General features: G+C 42.3%; 1 protein-coding gene across 2 annotated transcripts in view; it reads right to left on the bottom strand.

The window, feature by feature from the left end:
- Nucleotides 1–4960: 4960 nt before the first annotated feature.
- The window catches only part of Znf385b (zinc finger protein 385B), a 391151-nt gene continuing 376915 nt past the window's right edge, over nucleotides 4961–19196 (bottom strand). For both annotated transcript variants that reach the window (XM_052182775.1, XM_052182776.1), the window contains 4 exons: nucleotides 10572–10817; nucleotides 9420–9598; nucleotides 8781–8882; nucleotides 4961–6444 (listed from right to left, as the gene is read on the bottom strand). In XM_052182775.1, the coding sequence (XP_052038735.1) occupies nucleotides 6229–6444; nucleotides 8781–8882; nucleotides 9420–9598; nucleotides 10572–10817 (743 nt within the window). In that variant the 3' untranslated portion in view covers nucleotides 4961–6228. The remainder of the gene's footprint in view (nucleotides 6445–8780; nucleotides 8883–9419; nucleotides 9599–10571; nucleotides 10818–19196) is intronic.

Consider the following 19196-nt stretch of genomic DNA (forward strand, 5'->3'; position numbering starts at 1 on the left):
TTGTGATAGCATACAGCAGTCACAGGAGTTAGAGGGGCCTGAAGCCACTTGGGACAAATCTGTTGAAGTTGGCTTGCATGTGTCTCATCTGTTTCTTGGATATGTGCAGTGTCTGACATACCAGTAATAGGATAGATAAACACTGCCCAAGCACTTACTTACTACAGCTGTTTTATTTGAGCCCCATGATAATTTTGGTAGAGGAGATACTGAATATAAATTCTAATAGAGGAGATACCGAATCTAAGCCAGCTTAAGGTATAATGCCAAGTGAATATAGTTCTTGGACTAAAATTTAGTTTGGATTTTGATTTTTCACTCTTTCTTTTTCCCGTAAGGGTACTTACAATGTGTTCAGTTATGAATTATCACAAACATTTGATTCTATCTTTAGAGAAAGCCCTCTTTTCCTTCATTGGCAATGGTTATGAATAAGTTTAAAAGACCTTGCTTTAAAAGCCGCACTCAGTGGTCCATGTGTCCAGAACCACGGCAGAAGGACAAGCTAAGTCTGCAAAAGCCCAAGGCACGCTCCGCCAAGGTGTTCTCAGAGAAAGCCTATTCATGATTGGCCAGGTCTTCATGCACATTAAAACTATTCCTGGATTTCTCTCTTTTACTTTTAAACTGGGGTTTATGCTAGAATTTTGTTTGCAAAGGGGACAAAACCAAACAGGATGCCCAGGGCATTCCAAATTCTTCTGAGTTACTGAAAAGCATTTGGTTATTTGAAGATGGACCTCCTCAGATCCTCTAATCTAAGGGCTGGTCTCTTCAGCATTATCATTAGAACCACGGCAGGATGGCTTTGAGTTTGAGATCAGCTGAAGTCTAATAGTGAGACTATTTCTCAAAAAAAAAAAAAAAAACAAAACAGAAGAAAAACAATACACAGAATTTGTATGTAATAAATCTAAACCCTGTTCTTTTCTGAGAAGCTGCCAGTGATATACTGGTTTATTGCCTTAGGGTTAACTCTACTTGAATTATACCTTTGAGAATAGGAACATAAAATTACAACTAATGAATTTGCTGTTTTCTATTACTGCTCTATTTTTTCTCTGAGTCTGTGTCACCATTAAAGACGTAAAACATGAGAAAAACCCTAGAAACAATTTAGGAATTTAGAATGAGAAAAATTGATTTCACTCATAATGAAAATTTATAAAGTATGTTATTAATTTATAAAAACATTTTCCCCTCTTAATTTTATTTGCTCATTAGAGCCATTTTCTTTGAATAGAATGTGTTTATATGAGATTAAAAAAAAAACCAGGCTTTAGGAAAATGATATAAGATCTTTGTGTGATTTAAAACCATAGACCTAATATGTGCCTGGTGTGACCGGGATTTAAATTTCTGTCTTATAAAGATTATATACTGTCGTTATTTAATTCACTCTCATCCCATTTTACCTTCTCACTACAATAAAATGAAGAGCAGGTGGTTAATGGCAAGCTTGTCCAATCGTGTGTGGATAAGTGACTTTTTTAACTAAAGAAAGTGACATAAAGACATCCCCACTGCACCCACAGAAGGAATTCTATCTGACAACCTTAGTTTTGATTCATGTTGAACACTGAGCTGAGTGAAGAACAACATTATATTGTCATTCTGGCCTAAGAAATTTCCAGTCAAAGAAATGAGGGCAATTCCCCAGTCACACTCCATAGCCAAGAACCTGCACGGTCATGGTCCTGATGCATTTCCCGTTGGAGCCAATTACTTAGCTTTCTGCAAAGAGCAGCATCCCTTGTGGAACCAGCTGTTGCAGTACACAACGTAGCCACTGATGTTCCAAACTATAGCTTTCCAAAGAAGACAAGAATCCTGAAACAGGTACAGAGAGGCAGAAAGGCTGGCCTTGGGGTGTTTCCTAAACAGCCCATGTATGTGTAGGGCATGTGTCTAGATGCTCACCTCAGCTGTAGTTCTAAGAAAGCCTGGCCACCTTTCCCTCCCCATGATTCTACATTCAATGAGTATCTATGTCTCACAGTATTCCAAACACAATCTCTTCAGTAATTCTCTGGACTCCTTTGTGAATCTTAGCATAGCAAACCTTTGTATTCCCTTTGTCCTTTGTCTTGACACCTTAGCTAAAGCACTCTCTGAGAGAAAATTTCTGCATAGCTGTATCTAGTTTGTCCTTGGGAAATGAGAATTCTCTTAAGGGAGAATCAAGGTGATGTGTTTGATATATACAAAAATTAGTATTTTGTGTTTTCTTCTTCCAATTAATTAAAATCTGTCAAACTGATTCTTAGAATAGGTAACGAACAGGGCATGTGCATCTATAGTGGCTTCCACGCTGTTCCTGTGCCTTGCTTAGTCACTTAAGGCTGGCTCCTTCTGCTGGTTTTGCAAATATATTTCACAATGTGCCTTGACAAAAACTCATTATTGAGCTTCTAGTACCCAGGAGGGCCTTCTCTCCTGAAGCACCACAGCACTTGAGGAGAGAAGGAGTCCTGCAGAGGAAAAGGACATGAGATTTAGAAAGTATGGGGTGTCTACGTGAACCGGAATTTCAGATAAACTACAGGTAATCTTTTAGAAGTATGTCCCTGATAATACATACTTGTTTAAGACACATATATGCTATATGCAATAGCATATGAAATTATACCGTAAAAGCAAACACTATAGTAGACTTACTTGTATCTTCTTTTAGATTCAAGTTTAACTAAGTGTTTTATACTGTCTCTGGCTACCCTTCAGCAGACCGGCTGTAGCTGGAGTATGTCAGAGGAAGCAAGGTATTTTTCTTTTGTCTCGTCTTTTGAGGCAGGGTCACCTGTAGCTCAGGCTGCCCCTGGAGCTGTGAAGTTGAGTGTGACTTTAAACTACCAGGCACTTCTGATTCTCCTGCCTCATCCTCTACAGTCCTATGCAGCACATGTTTTGTTTGTTTCAAACTTTCATAGTTGGCAAAGTTCAGCAGTCATCTTTTCCCTTTAGGAGTGACATACGAAGAGGCATTAGTTCCAATACGTGTATTCCCTTGGAGCTGCCCAACTCTGACACTTCAGTTCCAGAGTGGATGATGAGATGTGGCCCGCTTAATAGTGTTTCATAAATCATAGCTTGAAGCTACTCACGGCTGCATTCAGAGGCATGAATTCTAATGAATTGTTCTTCTTTTGTACTTACTCCTTGGGGTGATTTAAAACTCTCAACTCTAAATCTAATCAATAAGTTTCTAGGTCTATTTAAATACTGACATTTGGAAAATTTCTGAGGTTGCAATAAGCTTCATCAAGACATAGGACAAGGCAAGGTGAATTAAGAAAAAAACTGCCACTGAAATCTAGAAATGAACTATATATATATATATATATATATATATATATATTCAAATGGAAACAGAGTTTCTTCACAGAGTACGGTACATATCAATCAAGCATCCAGGTCAAATTACACAAGTTTAACTCATGTTGGATGGAGTTCAAATGGATTACAATTTTGGGAAACAAAATTCAAATTCTGAACGCCACACTAGACTTCTGTGATGCTTCAGAGGTAGTAGCCTGCTTCTAAGCATAAGACGTTAAGGTCCGCGGTCTTCAGGCAGTTGGTTGGTTGAGCTCTTTGGTGGAAGATCATTTACTGTGCATCCATCACAGCGACGCTGCCATCTACTGGCTTTGGTTTTTTAAGAAAAGAATATTTACTTCCAATTCCAACCCAAGTCTCCATTTTAAGGAAGAACCTGGTTTGGGTTCAGGATCTGAAGTCAGAAGATCTATAGTTTTGTAACCATTTTTTTTTTCCTCAAAATTGTACGATAGTGTGACAGATTATAGATGGTGGCTTGTTTTTTGCTCTTCTTTATATTTAAGAACTGAAGTCTAATGGGCCTCCCTTCAATCTGGATGGCTTTAGTGTGGGCTTTTTTGTTTTATTTTGTTTTATTTTGTTTGTTTTGAGTAGTAACATGCCAAGATTCATATAAAACAGCCTTGAATTCCTAGCCAGGTATCTAAAATGCACCTTCTAAGTGTCTGATTCAACCGGAAAGGTTTGGGCGGCCACACATACATACTCTGGTAGACTGTTTCAACAGTGTCCAAGGTGGTTATTTCCACAGTGATGGACAGGTCAGTGAAGCTATCTGGGTAGCTCCAACCCCAGCCCCAACCCATCCTTAGCCCACCCCCCTTCCCTCTCCTCCCGTCCAACCCCTCCTGAACCCCTCCCCAGGCCCAGCTCCAGCCCCAGCCCAGCTCCATCATAACCCCAACCTGCCACACACCCCTGTCCTGCCCTAGCTTCAGCGCAGCCCAACCCCAGTCCAGCCCCACCCAATCCCAGCCCAGCCCAGCTCACCCCAATCCCAGCTCAGCCCAGCCCCAGCTCTGGCCAGATTATGACCCAGGGAATCCTGATGACCCCTGAGGGAACAGAAGCCCAACCCAGTCAAATGCCCTCTGGAATTACCAGCCTCTGAAATCCTGGTGTAATAAAATGGTTGTTATTTTAGGCTACAGTTTTTAGTTGGCAAAGAAGCAAATGGCTCATGAGAATAAGCAGCAGTGCATTAAATGTTATGTTTAAAAAGTGATAGAATGGGGGGGGGGGCGTCCTGATTGGAGGGAGGGGCCATGGAGGGACATGGCACTATTAATGACCATAAATGTCACTGACGGGGATAAAAAGTAAATTGAAGATTTAGAGGACCTGCACGAAGTTCTAAGAAACCAGAGGCACAGGTTTAGGAAGCTGCTACCATTTTGGACAATGTTTCAGCTTTGGGGGAGAAAGTGGTAGCTAAGCCTGCCCTTACACAGTCTCTGTAGACAGCAATGAATAAACATGACAATTAAGAACGCTTGTAAAGTGTGAAATATGTAAGAGGCAGTCTCCCTCCCTACTGACAGCTCTCAACAGGTAATGTGAAATTACAGGAGTCTCCTGAGAAAAGATGGCAGGGAACACCAGCAGGTTTTTGGAGGTTTTTTTTGTACTTTTATTGAAAAGGTACATTTAAAAAAATACACAGACATTTTACCATTTACAGATTGCAGATATAGGCCCTCTAAAAGAGTTCACTCTATGTTGTTGTTTTATGATACCTCTTGCCCCTGATATCACAAACATTCCAGTCTTCTTAACATCTGTTTTTGTTTTGTTTTGGGGGGGGGGGTCGGGGTAGGGCTGAGGGGGAGGTTAAGCATGGTCACATGACCTGCTGCGACACAGTCATTGAACAGAAGGACAGATTGTTCAATTTATAAATTATATATATTCTGTACATTATTGCATCAGGGAGCCACAGAGTTATGTAGCATCTTTACCAATGAAAAACAGAAGTTTAAAATGAAGATCATTATGTAGAAATACACGGATTCACTGTCTTCTTGCAGATGCACAGAAGGTGCAAAAATGTGCAATTTAGGAAGCTCTTTTTGTTTTCTTGTATACATTTGCTTAGCAACTCAAACCAGTGAGGGCGCTACAAAAATAAGTTAAAACAAAAATAGCCAACAGGTAGTAATTATAGCTATGTTATATGGCTTTCTATTTCGTTTAAATATCTCCAAATAAAACATGAAATAAAGAAAATACATTATCTTTTGTTCTCTTAAAGAGAAAAAATCTCAAAGCTACTTTGCTTCCTAACAATTACACAGCAATGAAAAAAAGTTGAATTCAACGAGAGTTACGATCTAGTACTACACGGGGTACAACAGTACTCGGGTCTAGAACAGTACACAATCCCTGTGGACACTAGTACACCAGAAAAGAAAAAAACCCGCCATGAGCCGTGGGGAGGATGGTATCCACAATTAAGCACTTGCGATGGACTTCTGTTCCACACTAGAAAATGCCCGCTTGGATTCTGGAGTTATTTACAGACATCCGAGGAAGAGCCTACTGTTCAAGTCTGTCAGGAAGAGATTCCTTTGTTTCTGACAGATCATCATGCCATGGGAATACACAGGTCGGTTTTCTTTTTCTGATCAATATATTTTCAAGAAACTTTTAAGTATCTCAGATACACCAATTGGCTAGGGTAGGATGGAGAGGGCACGGGGAAGAGACTCGCTCGCTCTTGAGCCTGGCCTCCGTTTGTCTGTGGAGGTGGAGCTGGGAGGTGGCCTGCACTTTGTGAGTGGGTGGGTGGGTGGGGTACTTACAGTCACACACAGGGCTTACACTGCTGAATCCTTTGGGCTTTTCTTCTACACCTTCCCACCGGCCTGGCCTGTCGCGGGCTCCGAGTGTTTAGTAAGGGGCAAAGAGGATGGAGGCGGGCGTGGCCCGGATGGGCCCGTGGCCAGGCCTCAGCAGCGCAGGAGGAAGGGCTGCAGCCTGGAAGAGAGAGGCCGATGGCCTCGGCGGCAGGGACAGCGCAGATGACACAGCTGCGGCCGCCAGGGGCGAAGACAGGAACGTCGGGGCCAGAGGCTTCATCAGATCTTTCTGGAATGCAAGCTTTGCCTAAAGAAGGGATGAGAACCAGAAAAGGGGTGAGAATACTGTTTACCCAGTCACGGCGCCACAGAGATTTCCCCTACAGAACCAACAAACTGGATTTGCAACATCTTGACTTTGAGAAGTCATGAAATGATGGCTGTCACTGGGTTCAGGGACTCTGGGTGTGGCTTGATTTTTAATACTGCAGCTCTTGTGTCTTTGGAGAGACACCTAGAAGGTTCCTGCTTAGCGATCAGCTCAACTGAAAAACCACGTGACCTAGAGAGGTAGGCTGCCTACGCTGGCCTTGAACTCGTCTTCGGATGCACCCTAACATCCACATGTTTAGTTTTGGGGTTTGAGAAGTGTGGTTCTTCTTTTCACTTCTCTTCCGTATTGAGGTTAGGTAATTGAGCTATGGAACATTTGGGACCCAGGAGATGAGAACATAAAACCAACTTGCATTTCTTGTACTGTCCATGCAATGAGCATTCTCTGAAAAAAACTTACAGCTAAATCAAATTCTGTGCTTGACAGTGACTGTCAGTGGGCTAGAAACCTTCTCTCCTTAAAAGAATCCCAGTGTGGATGCTTCTCAGGAAGAAATCAATTCTAAATTTCTGTCTTTTGCAATCAGCAGGGGCTGTGCAGCAAACTGCTTAATACAGGTACCACCTGCGTGTGGCATCCACTGGTAGCTTAGAAGGTAATCTAAGATCCCTCTAGCTGGCCTAGCTCAGTTCCACCTCAGACTGAAGACCATGTTAGCCCCAGGGATACTGTGGATCCATCCATCTGAGTATTTATATGACACCTGCTGCTGAAGTCCCTAGGTATTTGTACAAGGGACTGAAAACAGGACATATTGAGAATGGGGGCGGGCTGATTACAAACATGAACAGAAAGAGCAATACAAACACTTTTATATAGATATAAACACATACCAGAAAATAGGGAGATACTAAATGTATGGATTTTTGTCACAAAAGTAGCCCCACATTCCAAGTCTGAAACGTCCCTGAATTCCCCAGACATCACTTGGTCTTGTAGGCTTTCAGCTTTGTCACTTACAATAGGTCGTCTTTGACATTAGCTCTTAATATATATATTTTCATTTTAATTGTATGTGTGTGCTTGTGGTGTGTGTGTGTGTGTGTGCACAGACACCGTCAATGTTCAAGTGTCAGATCCCTTAGAGCTGCTGTGAGCCGCTTGCCCTGAATACTGGGAACCAAAGTTGGGTCCCCTACAAGAGCAGCAAGTCCTTTTCAGCAGTCTTCTCTGCAGCACTGAGACACCAGCTTTTGCTCCACTGCTCCACTTTGCTGTTCTAAGGTACTGTATCCAGGAGGTAAGCATTTTGTTCTAACATTTCTGAACCTGTTTGAGATGGTTCAGCAGGTAAAGGCACCTCCTGCCTACGCAGACAAAGCTCTACAGATACTTTGTTGCAGGATAGTCCTTGTCCAATCACATTAGGCCAGTGGGAGGCCTGTGATTGGACACACAAGAGGGAGGCGGAGCTAAGAGTCGAGGAGAGAGGAGTGTCTTATGTAGGAGGAGAAAGGAGATGGCTGCTGACGTGTTCTTTCTAGCCTCAAGAAGCTATGATTTCACAAGGTTAGACATATTGGGATAAAGCTTTCCTCATTATCAACTGGCTCTGAAATTACTGTATTGGCATCTTGTAAATTGTGATTTTATTGATATATAAATTTGATTGGTTAATTAAGCATTAAGAGTCATGATTCTTCCCAGTTGTACTGTAGCAAAATGAACTCTGGGGCCCTGCCCGAGAGGTGGCTAACTGAGGGACAACATGGCCAGGCGGGAGGCCCATGGCCCTGCAGGGCCGGAGAGTTGGGGGGGCTGAGACACCTTGTAAGAGAGCTCATGGGGGTCGGGTGGGGTGCGAGGTGGGGTGTAGGGTGTGGGTGGGGAGCCCTGTGGCCTGTTCATTGCCGGCACTAGTGCAGGAAAGAGCCTGTTTTTTTTTTTTTTTTTTTAATTTCAGGCAACAGTACTGGGCCTGTGGACAGGCCTGACAACCAGAATTTGATCCCCTGGACCCACAAGATGGAAGGAGAGAACCAACTCCCCCAAGTTTTCCTCTGATCTCCACATAGGCACCACCATGGATCAAGACCTTCTCTCCTGTGAATTCTTTAGCTTAGTGGTAGAACTCTTGCTCAGGAAGTAGGAAGTTCTGTATCAGATCCCTAGCCCAGCCAATTAAACGCTAAACAAACAAAAAGAACACTCCCAGAGTCTAGTGACCACTTCTCCCCAGAGACTCTCTCTTGCTGACCACCATCCAACCCAGCAAGGCTGCCCCACAAGACGGGCACGCGGGGACTCACGGCTAAGATGCTTGGGCTGCGCCGGAGCTTGTTGTACGGGCTGTATTTCGGCTTCAGCGGTTTTCCTGCCACGCGGTCTTTATGCCTTCGGCTTGAAATGTGCTGAAAGAAGTACGGCGCATTAGCTGACTCTGGAAGGTTCGTGCCCTAGACAGCATAGCTGACTTCTCCATTTCCACCCTCAAAGGTGGTTTGTATAAAATAAAAAAAAAATCGTTCTGATCCCCTACAGAGAGGACATTTCCTTCTAGCTCAACGTTCCTGCCCTTCTAATGTTCTCTAGTCTGATCAGATGCCCCCCGGGTTGCCATGGTCACCACCGAGCCTGTCTTCCGGGACCAGCCGTTGTGTGTTTAGGAGACAAGCGTCACATGACCTTTGGCTCCGGATGCACTGGGAACTTGGTGCACATCTGTCTGTCTGTCTGTCTGTCTCTAGCCCTGGGGCTGGAAGCTGAGAGGCAGGAAATGCAGGCTCAGCTATTGGGCACTGACCTCTTCTACACAGCACTTGCATGTTGCAGATTGTTGCCTATTAAATTTAACCTTGAGCACACGGAGAACCATTTAAAGACGAGGAGCCCTAGACAGACAAGTGGTGACCTAAGGCGGCGGCTATGCCTAGTTTGGGTTACCTTACCTGTTTGAGCTGAATCTCCGAGTTCACATGAACATCACAGATTTCACAATGAAATGTTTTGTTCTGTAGTCCAGAGCCCTTACTGCCATTCTGCACCTTTAATCTTGACCCAGGTCTTGGATAGGACTTAATCGGACCAGCTCCATTCCGAGCCTCAACCATGGTCTTGTGTTTAGATCCTAAAAAGAAAGAGGTATTTATTTAGTAGCTATCGGAAGAACTCCGTGGGTGGTGGTGGTGGTGGTGGTGGTGGTGGTGGTGGTGGTAGTGGTGGTGGAGGTGGAGGTGGAGTTCAGTTGGTGCAGTGTTTGTCTGGATGTGCGAAGACCTGTGGTTGAGCCCTAGCACTTCATTATCTTTCTTGGGGGTTGTATGCCTGTAAGCCCAGTACTTATAAAGTGGAGGCAGACGTTCAAGGTTATCATCTGTGCAGCAAATCCAAAGCCAGCCAGCCTGTGCTGCATGAGACCCTAAATAAGACAAAGAAAGAAATGAACTATAGGAAGCCCTTTATTTTATTTTTCTTCCCTTCTTTCCCCTCCCCTCTTCTATCACTTTCTCTCCTTCCTCTCCTCTCCCCTCCTCCCTTTCCTCCACTTCCGTTCTACCTCCTACTTTTCTTTGGGTCTTACTCTGTATCCAAGGCTGGCCTGGAACTCACCTTGCAGTCCATGCTAGTCTCAGCCTTGTGACTCTCTTGCCTGAGCCTCCTGAGTGCTAGAATTACGGGCACACACCACCATGTCTAGCCCAAGTACATGTTTTCTTTTCATTAATTTTAATATCTGAGTACTGAGTAATATGTTCTATCACATTGGGCTACTATAATGTATATATATATATATATATATATATATATATATATATATATATATATATATATATATTCCTCATGAGTGTGTATCAATGACTATAGTAGATGCTTTTTAATGAAATAAAGAATGCATTTGCCTCCACACTACTCTTGCTTTGTATTTTTCAGTAACTATGACCATACTTTCCTAAAATCACACCTGGGGTGGAGAGAGGAGAGGAGAGGAGACAGACAGACAGACAGACAGACAGAGAGAGAGAACAATAGATATGATGATCTAGTGTGAAGAGATGGGTTTAGTTGTCAACATTGTTTAGACTGCCAAGATGGCAGCTGACCTGTATTGTGAGCCTCCAGCTGTGACAGGGAGTTCACAGCCACCTTGCATAGTGAGCAGTAGAGTAATTTTTTGGCTTTTTCCTCTTCTGACTCAGCAACAGACCCCGGAGCTCCGTTTGTGCTCTTGGAGGGAGAAGCGAAGGCTCCAAGCGGCAGGGGCGTTGTGCCAGATTTGAGGAGAAAGGAGCCTCCTTCTGCGCCTGAGGGCTGACTGGAACTGGTGGCTTTTATCTTCCCTTTGTCTTCTAAGGAAGACACAGAGGTGTTACTAAAGTCTCCTATACCATATAAACCAGAATGAGAAACAGGAATATGGTTTCCATACCCAATAGATAAACCAACATACATCCTTTTAAGTTTAGTACAGACTTTTTCTTGTAGAGCTTGACTTAAACAAAGGTTCATCCCATCCCATTAGTTTCCACAGCAGGTCAGCCTAAAATCATGGTGGTCTATGAAACATGACTTTGGCCTCCTACTTAAAGTAGGTGACTTTTCTAAAATCCTCGAGTTGTAAGCCACACCCTAGGGAAGGCTTTACTATAACAAACTCAGCTACTCTTCAACACAGTGACAGGACAAGATGGCTCTGTGAGAAGTCATTAAGCTATGCTGGCTTCAGCAACTACTTATGACTTAGTTATGGCATAGGCATGAAGTCAAAATTTAACTCGGACACCAAGTCAGAATTTAACCTTTGGGTGCGTGGATACAGGGAAGGGAAGAATCATGGCTAGCTGTGGTTCTGATCAGTTACATTTGTCCTGCTTTTTCAATGGGACTGCACCCTATCCAAAGCATGGGGTGGGGGTGGGGGGGAGGGAGCCGAGTTCCACTCTCTAGGCTCATGAATTAGTGTGAGTCTAAATAAAAAGTTTTAAGTAACGAGATCAACCACAGTCACAAAATGAATATTAGTCAGATAATTTAAAGACATCTTGACATTTTTCGTCAAGCAATTAACTGGAGGCTTATTATCCTGAAGAGCCCGGAACAGGCTGTGAGGGGTCATAGTGACTTCGGGAGAATCAGAGGCATTGTTCAGTGACTCCCTTGGGAAGAAAACCTGGGGCCTCGTAGGCAACAGCATACCCATGCCCTGGATACTCCTAGTAGAGCTGGCACTCTTAGAAAATGTCTAGTGATATGTTAATTAAGAGAGGAACACCGAGTGAAAAACCCGCATTCACTAACTGCCCTAGGCAATTCAGGACTGCACACCATTGGTTTAGATGACCACCGACTTGTCTGCTTCTGTGTTTATTCACAAAATTCTCCATGTGGCAAACCAAAGCATTCAGTGCTTCCTAGAATGATTTTAAAAGCTTCATTGATCTGGGGGTTCACCAGTTTCCATTCTTACCCTGTGCTGGGTGGGGTCCAGGTTAAGATTGACACATGAAGACTGAGAAAGAAGAAAGAACGTCCTAGAGAGAACCCCATCTGCGGAGGTGAGGCCTATATCCTTGGCTTCCACATTGTGTATTACCTTTCAAAAAATATATTCACACCTAGGATGAGATGATGTTTAATGAAAAAAAGCCTGTAACTTTTTATAAAAGTTTAAGCAGGAAGATTACTCCTTCTAATTGGTGAGAGTAAATCAGGATGGAGAACTGCTTCATCTGCAGGCATCTCTCAGGCTGAGTCTTGGAGAACTTGTAAGCATCCAAGTGATGCAGTGGACTTCGTACTTCCTATTGTGTTGGAGGAGCAGCCTAGCTCTTGTGATGGAGATGCACACAGGTTACCCCCTGCTCGGAGCGAGCGGTCCATTTGCTATTTTGTATGAATTTGACCTTGTCCATGGTGGACTCATGCAGGCTTCCTGATTCTCCTAAGTCGGGGTCCTTACATTACTGTTCCCGTGCATCTTTATGTTTAAGCCAAGCTTTGTAGCTTACAAAATACTAGTAAGATTATTCTATTATAACAAACTTATGGGATAGGTACGGCTGAAAGTAATTTTTTCCCTTATTTTTAATGTGAGGAAACAACTTCATAAATGAGTGTGGTGTTTCTTGTCCCTGGTCTTCACACAGTATACTAATCTTTTTGCAAAACGGGGAAGTGACTTAATATATCATTAATATTACAGATGCATACAAAAGTCACCCAGTATGTGAATTAGCTGTTGTTTACTGTTTTGAATTAATTTTTTGAGAATGTCATACATGAATACATCATTTATATCATTTCTACTCTTTTTTCTTTATTTATACACACACAGATCTCTCTATATAATTTATTTTTCTTAAGTGAGGATACTATACACTATACTCAATAATCACCTGCTTCATGCTACAGTAATGAGATATATAAAATATGTTTTTTCTTTCTATGCTTATTTCTTTAAGAAAATTTAAGCACATTTCCTTTTTTTAAAATCTCCTTTTTAGAATTGTTAATTTATTCACTAACAAACACAGGCTGACATCCTGTTAATTGCTGACAAGGTGCTAGACAATGAAGAGTATAGTAAGTGCACCAGGTAGAGATTTGAAGAAGGTTACAGAGAAACCAGGGAAATGAGACAGCCATTCAGAGTTTCTAATTTATGGTAGAAACTGGCTAGAGGCATGGGAGCATAGAGCAGAAATGATTACTTCTGCTTGGGAAGAAAGGGGCATTTTTCATTAGGGAAGTGGTGTTTTGGAGTTTTGAAGGTCAGATTTAGATAAGGGAGGGTGATGAGAAGGAATAAAAAAAATGGATGGCATAAACAAAACCAGGAAGGCGGCCCAGACCCCTGTGGTTGAATTGAGAAGCCCCCCCCCCCTCAAGAGGCTGTGGAGGAGGGCAACACTATAAGAAGACCAGCAGTCTCAACTAATCTGGACCCCTGAGATCTCTCAGATACAGAGCCACCAACTAGAAAGCATGATGTGAGGCCCCTGATGTATAGATAGCAGAGGACTGCCTGATCTGGCCTCAGGGAGAGAAGAGCACCTAACCCTTGAGAGACTTGAGGTCCTAGGGAGGGGAGGTCTGGTGGGGTTAGGGTGGGGAGGAAGGGGGGTTAGGGAGGTTGGGGGCATCCTCTTGTAGATGAGGAGGGGGAGGAGGAGAGGAATGATGATCAGTCTGGGGTGGGGCAGTTTGGGAGGGGGATAGGACTGGACTGTAAAAAAAATGATTAAAGAATAAAAGAAAAAAATCTTGGATTTCAACCTGGCTGGAGAGGACAGGACTGACATCAGGTGTGGGAAATATTACCACAAGGGTCAACTGAGCCCAGAGGCAGAGACTCTCGAACCTATTGAATTATATACTGAGGACCACAACTTCCCTTTTAATAACAGATTGAAATGTCTATTTGGCTTTAGGGTCATGTAAGATTTAAATAATTATTGTTCTCTAGGAATAGGCTAGGGTCTTCATAGTTTGGAACATGAAGAACAATTTTAACATTGGAAATATATAAATGATTCCAACATATTCAGAGGATTCTGTTGCTAAATGGATACCTGCTAGTCGATATAGAAAACTCGAAAATCAAGAAAATCACTACTGCATCTACATATTTAAATAGTGGTATTCTCTTAGGATGTGTGAACTTATGAACAGCAGAGACTAATTTTAATGTTTCCCCTTTTGGTGGCTTGATATCACAATCTACTGTGTTGTTTCTCTTTGCTAAGTGACATTTTTAAAACCTGAGTTTTAAAATGGATTTGAAGGTTTAATTAACGTACTGTTTACTTCTGTTTCCTTTAATAAAGATGCGTGTCATCTGGAACTTCAAGTTAATGTAAATTCCATTTTCGAGTATTCCCTTGCCTAATGTTAATTAGCAGGTCCTCTGACTGTCCTAATTGTTTCCTGTCTATGCACACACTTCTTATAAGGTTTTGATGCTTCAGGACGTTGAAGTGACTCGACTGGACCTCTCACCACTTCCCAAAGCTCAAAGCCCTTAGCGTCTTTGTTGAATGGTCGTTTATACCCAGCTGATGAGGAGAAGCCAGGCACTAGTGCCTGCCATCCTTATCTTCTCCTCCAGAAACCGCACATAGGGAAGTTCACCTTGTTCAAAGTTAATGCTGTATTTTAGATGTGGTGCTTTGTGAGATGGGGTGAGGGTGGGTGGGGGGACTGTACTAACACAGAAGACAGAATTTTCTGGATACAGTGCTAAGAAATAGATCCTGTGGATGGAAGTCCTGTGTATATATGGTTCTTAATTAAAAAAAAGAAATCCTCTCCTTGCAATGTTTGAAAACCCTACCAAATTTTTATTATTCTATTTGCAAGGGTTACTCTTGAATTTTATTAGTGTGATAATTTTTCCTAACCAGGATTCAATGGTTGGATAATGTACGGATCTTTATATTTTCACTATTAAAGCTTAGAAAATAAGTTCAGATGAAATTGTAAAAATTGCCCATGATTTCACTAAAAGTTGAAACATCACTTGTTTACACAAATTCTAAAATGGGCAAAATCAAGGCTTTTATCTTTAGTCTGAGTTTTTATCTAGGCTTTTATCTTTAGTCTGAGTTTCTTTTGCAATCTATAGGTTATAAAGTACATGTATTTTGTTTTAATACATCAACCGCATTCCTGAAGGCTGATACAGAATGTTCCTATCATCCCAGAAGGCTTGTTTGATCTCCTGATCAATTAAGAACTCCTAAAGATAACCATTATTCTTGTTTCTATAAAATTATACTAGTACCTATTTTAAAACTTCATACACATGGAAATCACACAATGTGCAACACAATGTGTTACACAGAGATGTTTTTTTCCTCACTGCTGAGTAATGTCCCACTATAGTGACCACACTATAGCTTATGTTTTGGGTACTGATGATCATTTGGAATATTCCAGCCTTGCCTATTTTGAGCAATGAACTAACTTAGGCGCAGTAGAATCCCTATGCTACAAGATACTCATCTCTGTATCTTTAGTTAGGCTCTGAAAACAGTTTTTCAAAATAATTGTACCGGTTTATCTTCTTTCCAGGGATTGATGAGATTTTTCTAGGCTAGAGGAAAGAGGCAAGGGCATGTTGCAGAAGTCTAATGCTGCAGTATTGCTACAGGGCAGCAGGATGTTGGCTGAGAGCTGAAACAGTCAAAAGTGAGAACTTGCTAGAACTGAGGAGGACCACCATGGCTCCCGAGAGAGCTGCTAACTCTTCCTTGTTTCTTTCTAACCGGTGTCCCTGTGTTAGCATTACGGACTGGCTGTACTCATGAAACATCTGACACCATGCCACATCTGAAAAACGCACATAAAAGGTCAGAAAGGGGAATAACGGTTGTTTCAGGGAGTCTCCAACTCATCTGCAAGTTCCCTGCCTTTCCCCCTTCTTGGCTCATAGGGAACGCTCCCTCCAGGAAGCACAGCTGGCTGTCCAAATCCCTGTTTTACTTCCTGAGTGTGTCCTTCCACTCCATAGAAAGTCTCTCTCCCAGTCCCTTACTTTGCCTTTCCCCCAGTAGTCCCCCTTGCCCCCCCACAATAATGACAAGAACTAGGAAACACTGGGTAGAGGTCTCAGTCTCTTCTGAGATTCTTCCGGCCCTTACTGTCCCAATACTTGTTATCAGAATCTCCATCACTTTGGTGTCTGGCGGGTAGGTGGAGATGGATTAGTATCTTATTGTACTCGTGATTTGTGTTTATTTCCCCACTGGCTAGTGCTATTGAGTATGTTTGCATATTTGCATATTTTCATCATATGTTTTCTTTTGCAGAATGTTGTTGCTGTTGTTTTGAGACAGGTCTTCTCAGTGTAGCCCTGGCTGTCCTGGAAGTCACTGTGTAGACCAAGCTGGCTTTGAATTTACAGAGATCCATCTGCCTCTGCCTTCTGAGTGCTGGGATTAAAATATGCACTGCCACACTTGGCTTTGGGAAGTGTTTGTTTAAACCATGTGTAAACCAGATTGTTACCTTTAAAAATATTTTGACTTATAGGCACACACACACACACACACACACACACACACACGTCTGACCTGACATCATCGTTAAACATGCATCACAGTCCCTCCCCCAGGCTGAGACACTATTTCCATCTTCTAAGTGCAGCCTTATGATAATCTCAATTATGGAATAAGAAAATAAAGCCAGCCAAGGCTTAAATGCGTAAGTTGCCTGCAGCTGCTCAATTAATAAAGAGCAGAGCACTGGGCCGCACGAAGGCTGTGCGAGCGCGGTGCTTTTTACCGTTTTGCATGGCGCTAGATTGAGAATGCGCAGTTAGGATTCTCTTCTTGAAAGTTTGACACAGTTGGTAGACGGTGTCCCTCTGTGGACGTACGTCACTAGACACCATCAAGGCCGCACATAATAGGCTCAAAAAGAACCAGGAAAACAAATCTGATCAGAAATGTTGCCTCTTCCGTGTCTCTTTGGCATGGGGATTATTTTGAGAGACGGGGGGCTGGAGGAGAGGCTCGGAAAATTAACTGTAATTGTGGTATTTGAAGGGAAAAGTAGACCTACAATGGAAAGCCTACTTGTCACGGTGTCTCTTTCTGTGCCAGGAAGAGAAGGGCTCTAAATCTCTAGAGGCTCTTAATGGGAGAGTCAGTTTCAACATTATCCTTATTTACTCTTGCTTTTCTTGGCCTCTTCCTATAGCTGGCCGCTCCAAGCCTTTCTTTACTTATTTGAAGATGGTACTTAGGTCTGAATTCAAAGCCATTTCTCGGACACTCTCCTCTCCTGGCATAGCATGGATACATCTAAGACATGTGTGCAATGCTTTTCCCTTTCCAGTTTGTGCTTTATCACCTGATCAGTTCCAACCAGGAACTCAGAAGGAGGGAAAATGACTTTCTCTATTCTGTAGTAGTGATTCAGAGTATGGGATAGAGAAAAAAAATGTTCTCGGCTCCCCAAATCCAAATTCATGCAAAAATCTACCTGGTTTATTTTTTCTGTGTTCCTCTGCTTTTAGATTAGTGTCCCAAACTTAAAGGATATGTCAATGAAAATATCAGATTTCATAGTTAACATTTTTCTTGAACTGTTTTTAAAGTCTTGATTTGTATGAATTAAAAGCCATTATGAATTCTCCACTTCTGAGACATTGTAAAAATTTTAAAATTATAATAGAAGGGGGTGAGAAGATATATCAGACATATATCATTCATTTTATAAGACACATATAGATAGATAAATATTTACAACTTGGTGGGCCTGTAAATTGGCATAAAGAAATAACCATCCATCCATCTATATAACAATCATTTAATGATCACCTACCACACATAAGCCTATCGTATATAAACAGCAAAGTGAGAAGAAAAAGCACCAAGACTTTGACTCAATGAAAACTAAGTATCTAGCTGTGGAGACAGAAAATAAGGTGTGTATGATGTTGGGGGCTCAGGAGACAACTCCACATCCATGACATGCTTTAGCATGCTAAGAATTTTGGCCTTAAAGGTGAAAGGAAATTGTAAGATCTCAGAAGCTGCATGAAAATCAGGCTTTCTTAACCTTCTGTGTCACATTCTTACCCCCAAAATGAAGAAGACGGCTCTCCCTGAAGGATCTTCTTTTTAAGATCTGTCTGCAATTTCTTCCAAAAGATGGAAAATTTACCTTTAACCCTCTCCCCAGGAACTTCATCAAATAGGAAAGATTAACTGCCAGGGATGAGACTGATGTTTGCCTCCTCCGTGCCTACGTGGGCTTTTCACCCAGTCTTCTGAGGGCGGAGTTCTTAGAGATTGCCTGGGAGATTGTGTCTGCCCAGCAGGAAGAGTCGCAGTGACTGTGAACTTCTGCCCCTGAGCCTCCAGTTACACAGGCTGCCAACTACTCTAGAGCTGAGAGAACTTTATCTCGGGCTATTGTTTCTTTTGGGAAACTCATCTGTTTCTCCTAAGAATCGACCTCGGACCCTTTAAAGGTACCCGCAGTCTTTCCCCCCCTTTCTCCTGAAGAAGATGACATTTAAAGCTAAAGTGTCAGATCTCTTTCGTTGAGTTTCATACTTCCTCCTGTGCATATTAAATAATTTGCATGCCCCCTTACCCCTCTTAATCTGCCTATTGTCAGGTAATATTCACAATACATGATCAGGAATTATATGATCACATCTAATCTGGGAAAGGATGGGAGAAATTTGAGATTCATCACAAATTAAGTATGATTACTGAGAAGGCACAAGAGGTGACTCATGTTTTCAGGTGATCTTGCTGACTGCTGTCATGGCAATGGCCATTCCTTTGTGATTCATCCTATGCATCGTTAAGGGTGAACACTATGTTTTATTACAGGGAAGGGATCTGAAGAGCAATTAGAAGACATGCTTCCTAGATAACTAAGACCTGTTCGAATGCAGGCCTCTTTCTTACTGTTTTATCCTTCCTCCCTTTCTTCCCTGTAGAACACCCTCTGTAACTCTACGTTATATTTCCTAAGATGTGGCTTTTGAGAGGTGAGTGGCCCAGCCCTGCATCTATCAATACGATAGTGAGCTGTGAAGGTATAGCGATCAGTCAGGAGACCGCTGCAGCTGCCCACAAGGTAGCCAAGGTTAGCAGTAGAGAACTACACAGTAGTTTTAGGGGATATTTGTGTGTAGAATCATCAAGACTTACTGATTATACATGAAATATCTAAAGAAAGAAATCAGAGATCACTTCTGTGGCTTT

This window comes from Apodemus sylvaticus, chromosome 5, assembly GCF_947179515.1.
Source record: "Apodemus sylvaticus chromosome 5, mApoSyl1.1, whole genome shotgun sequence".
Classification (NCBI taxonomy): Eukaryota; Metazoa; Chordata; class Mammalia; order Rodentia; family Muridae; genus Apodemus; species Apodemus sylvaticus.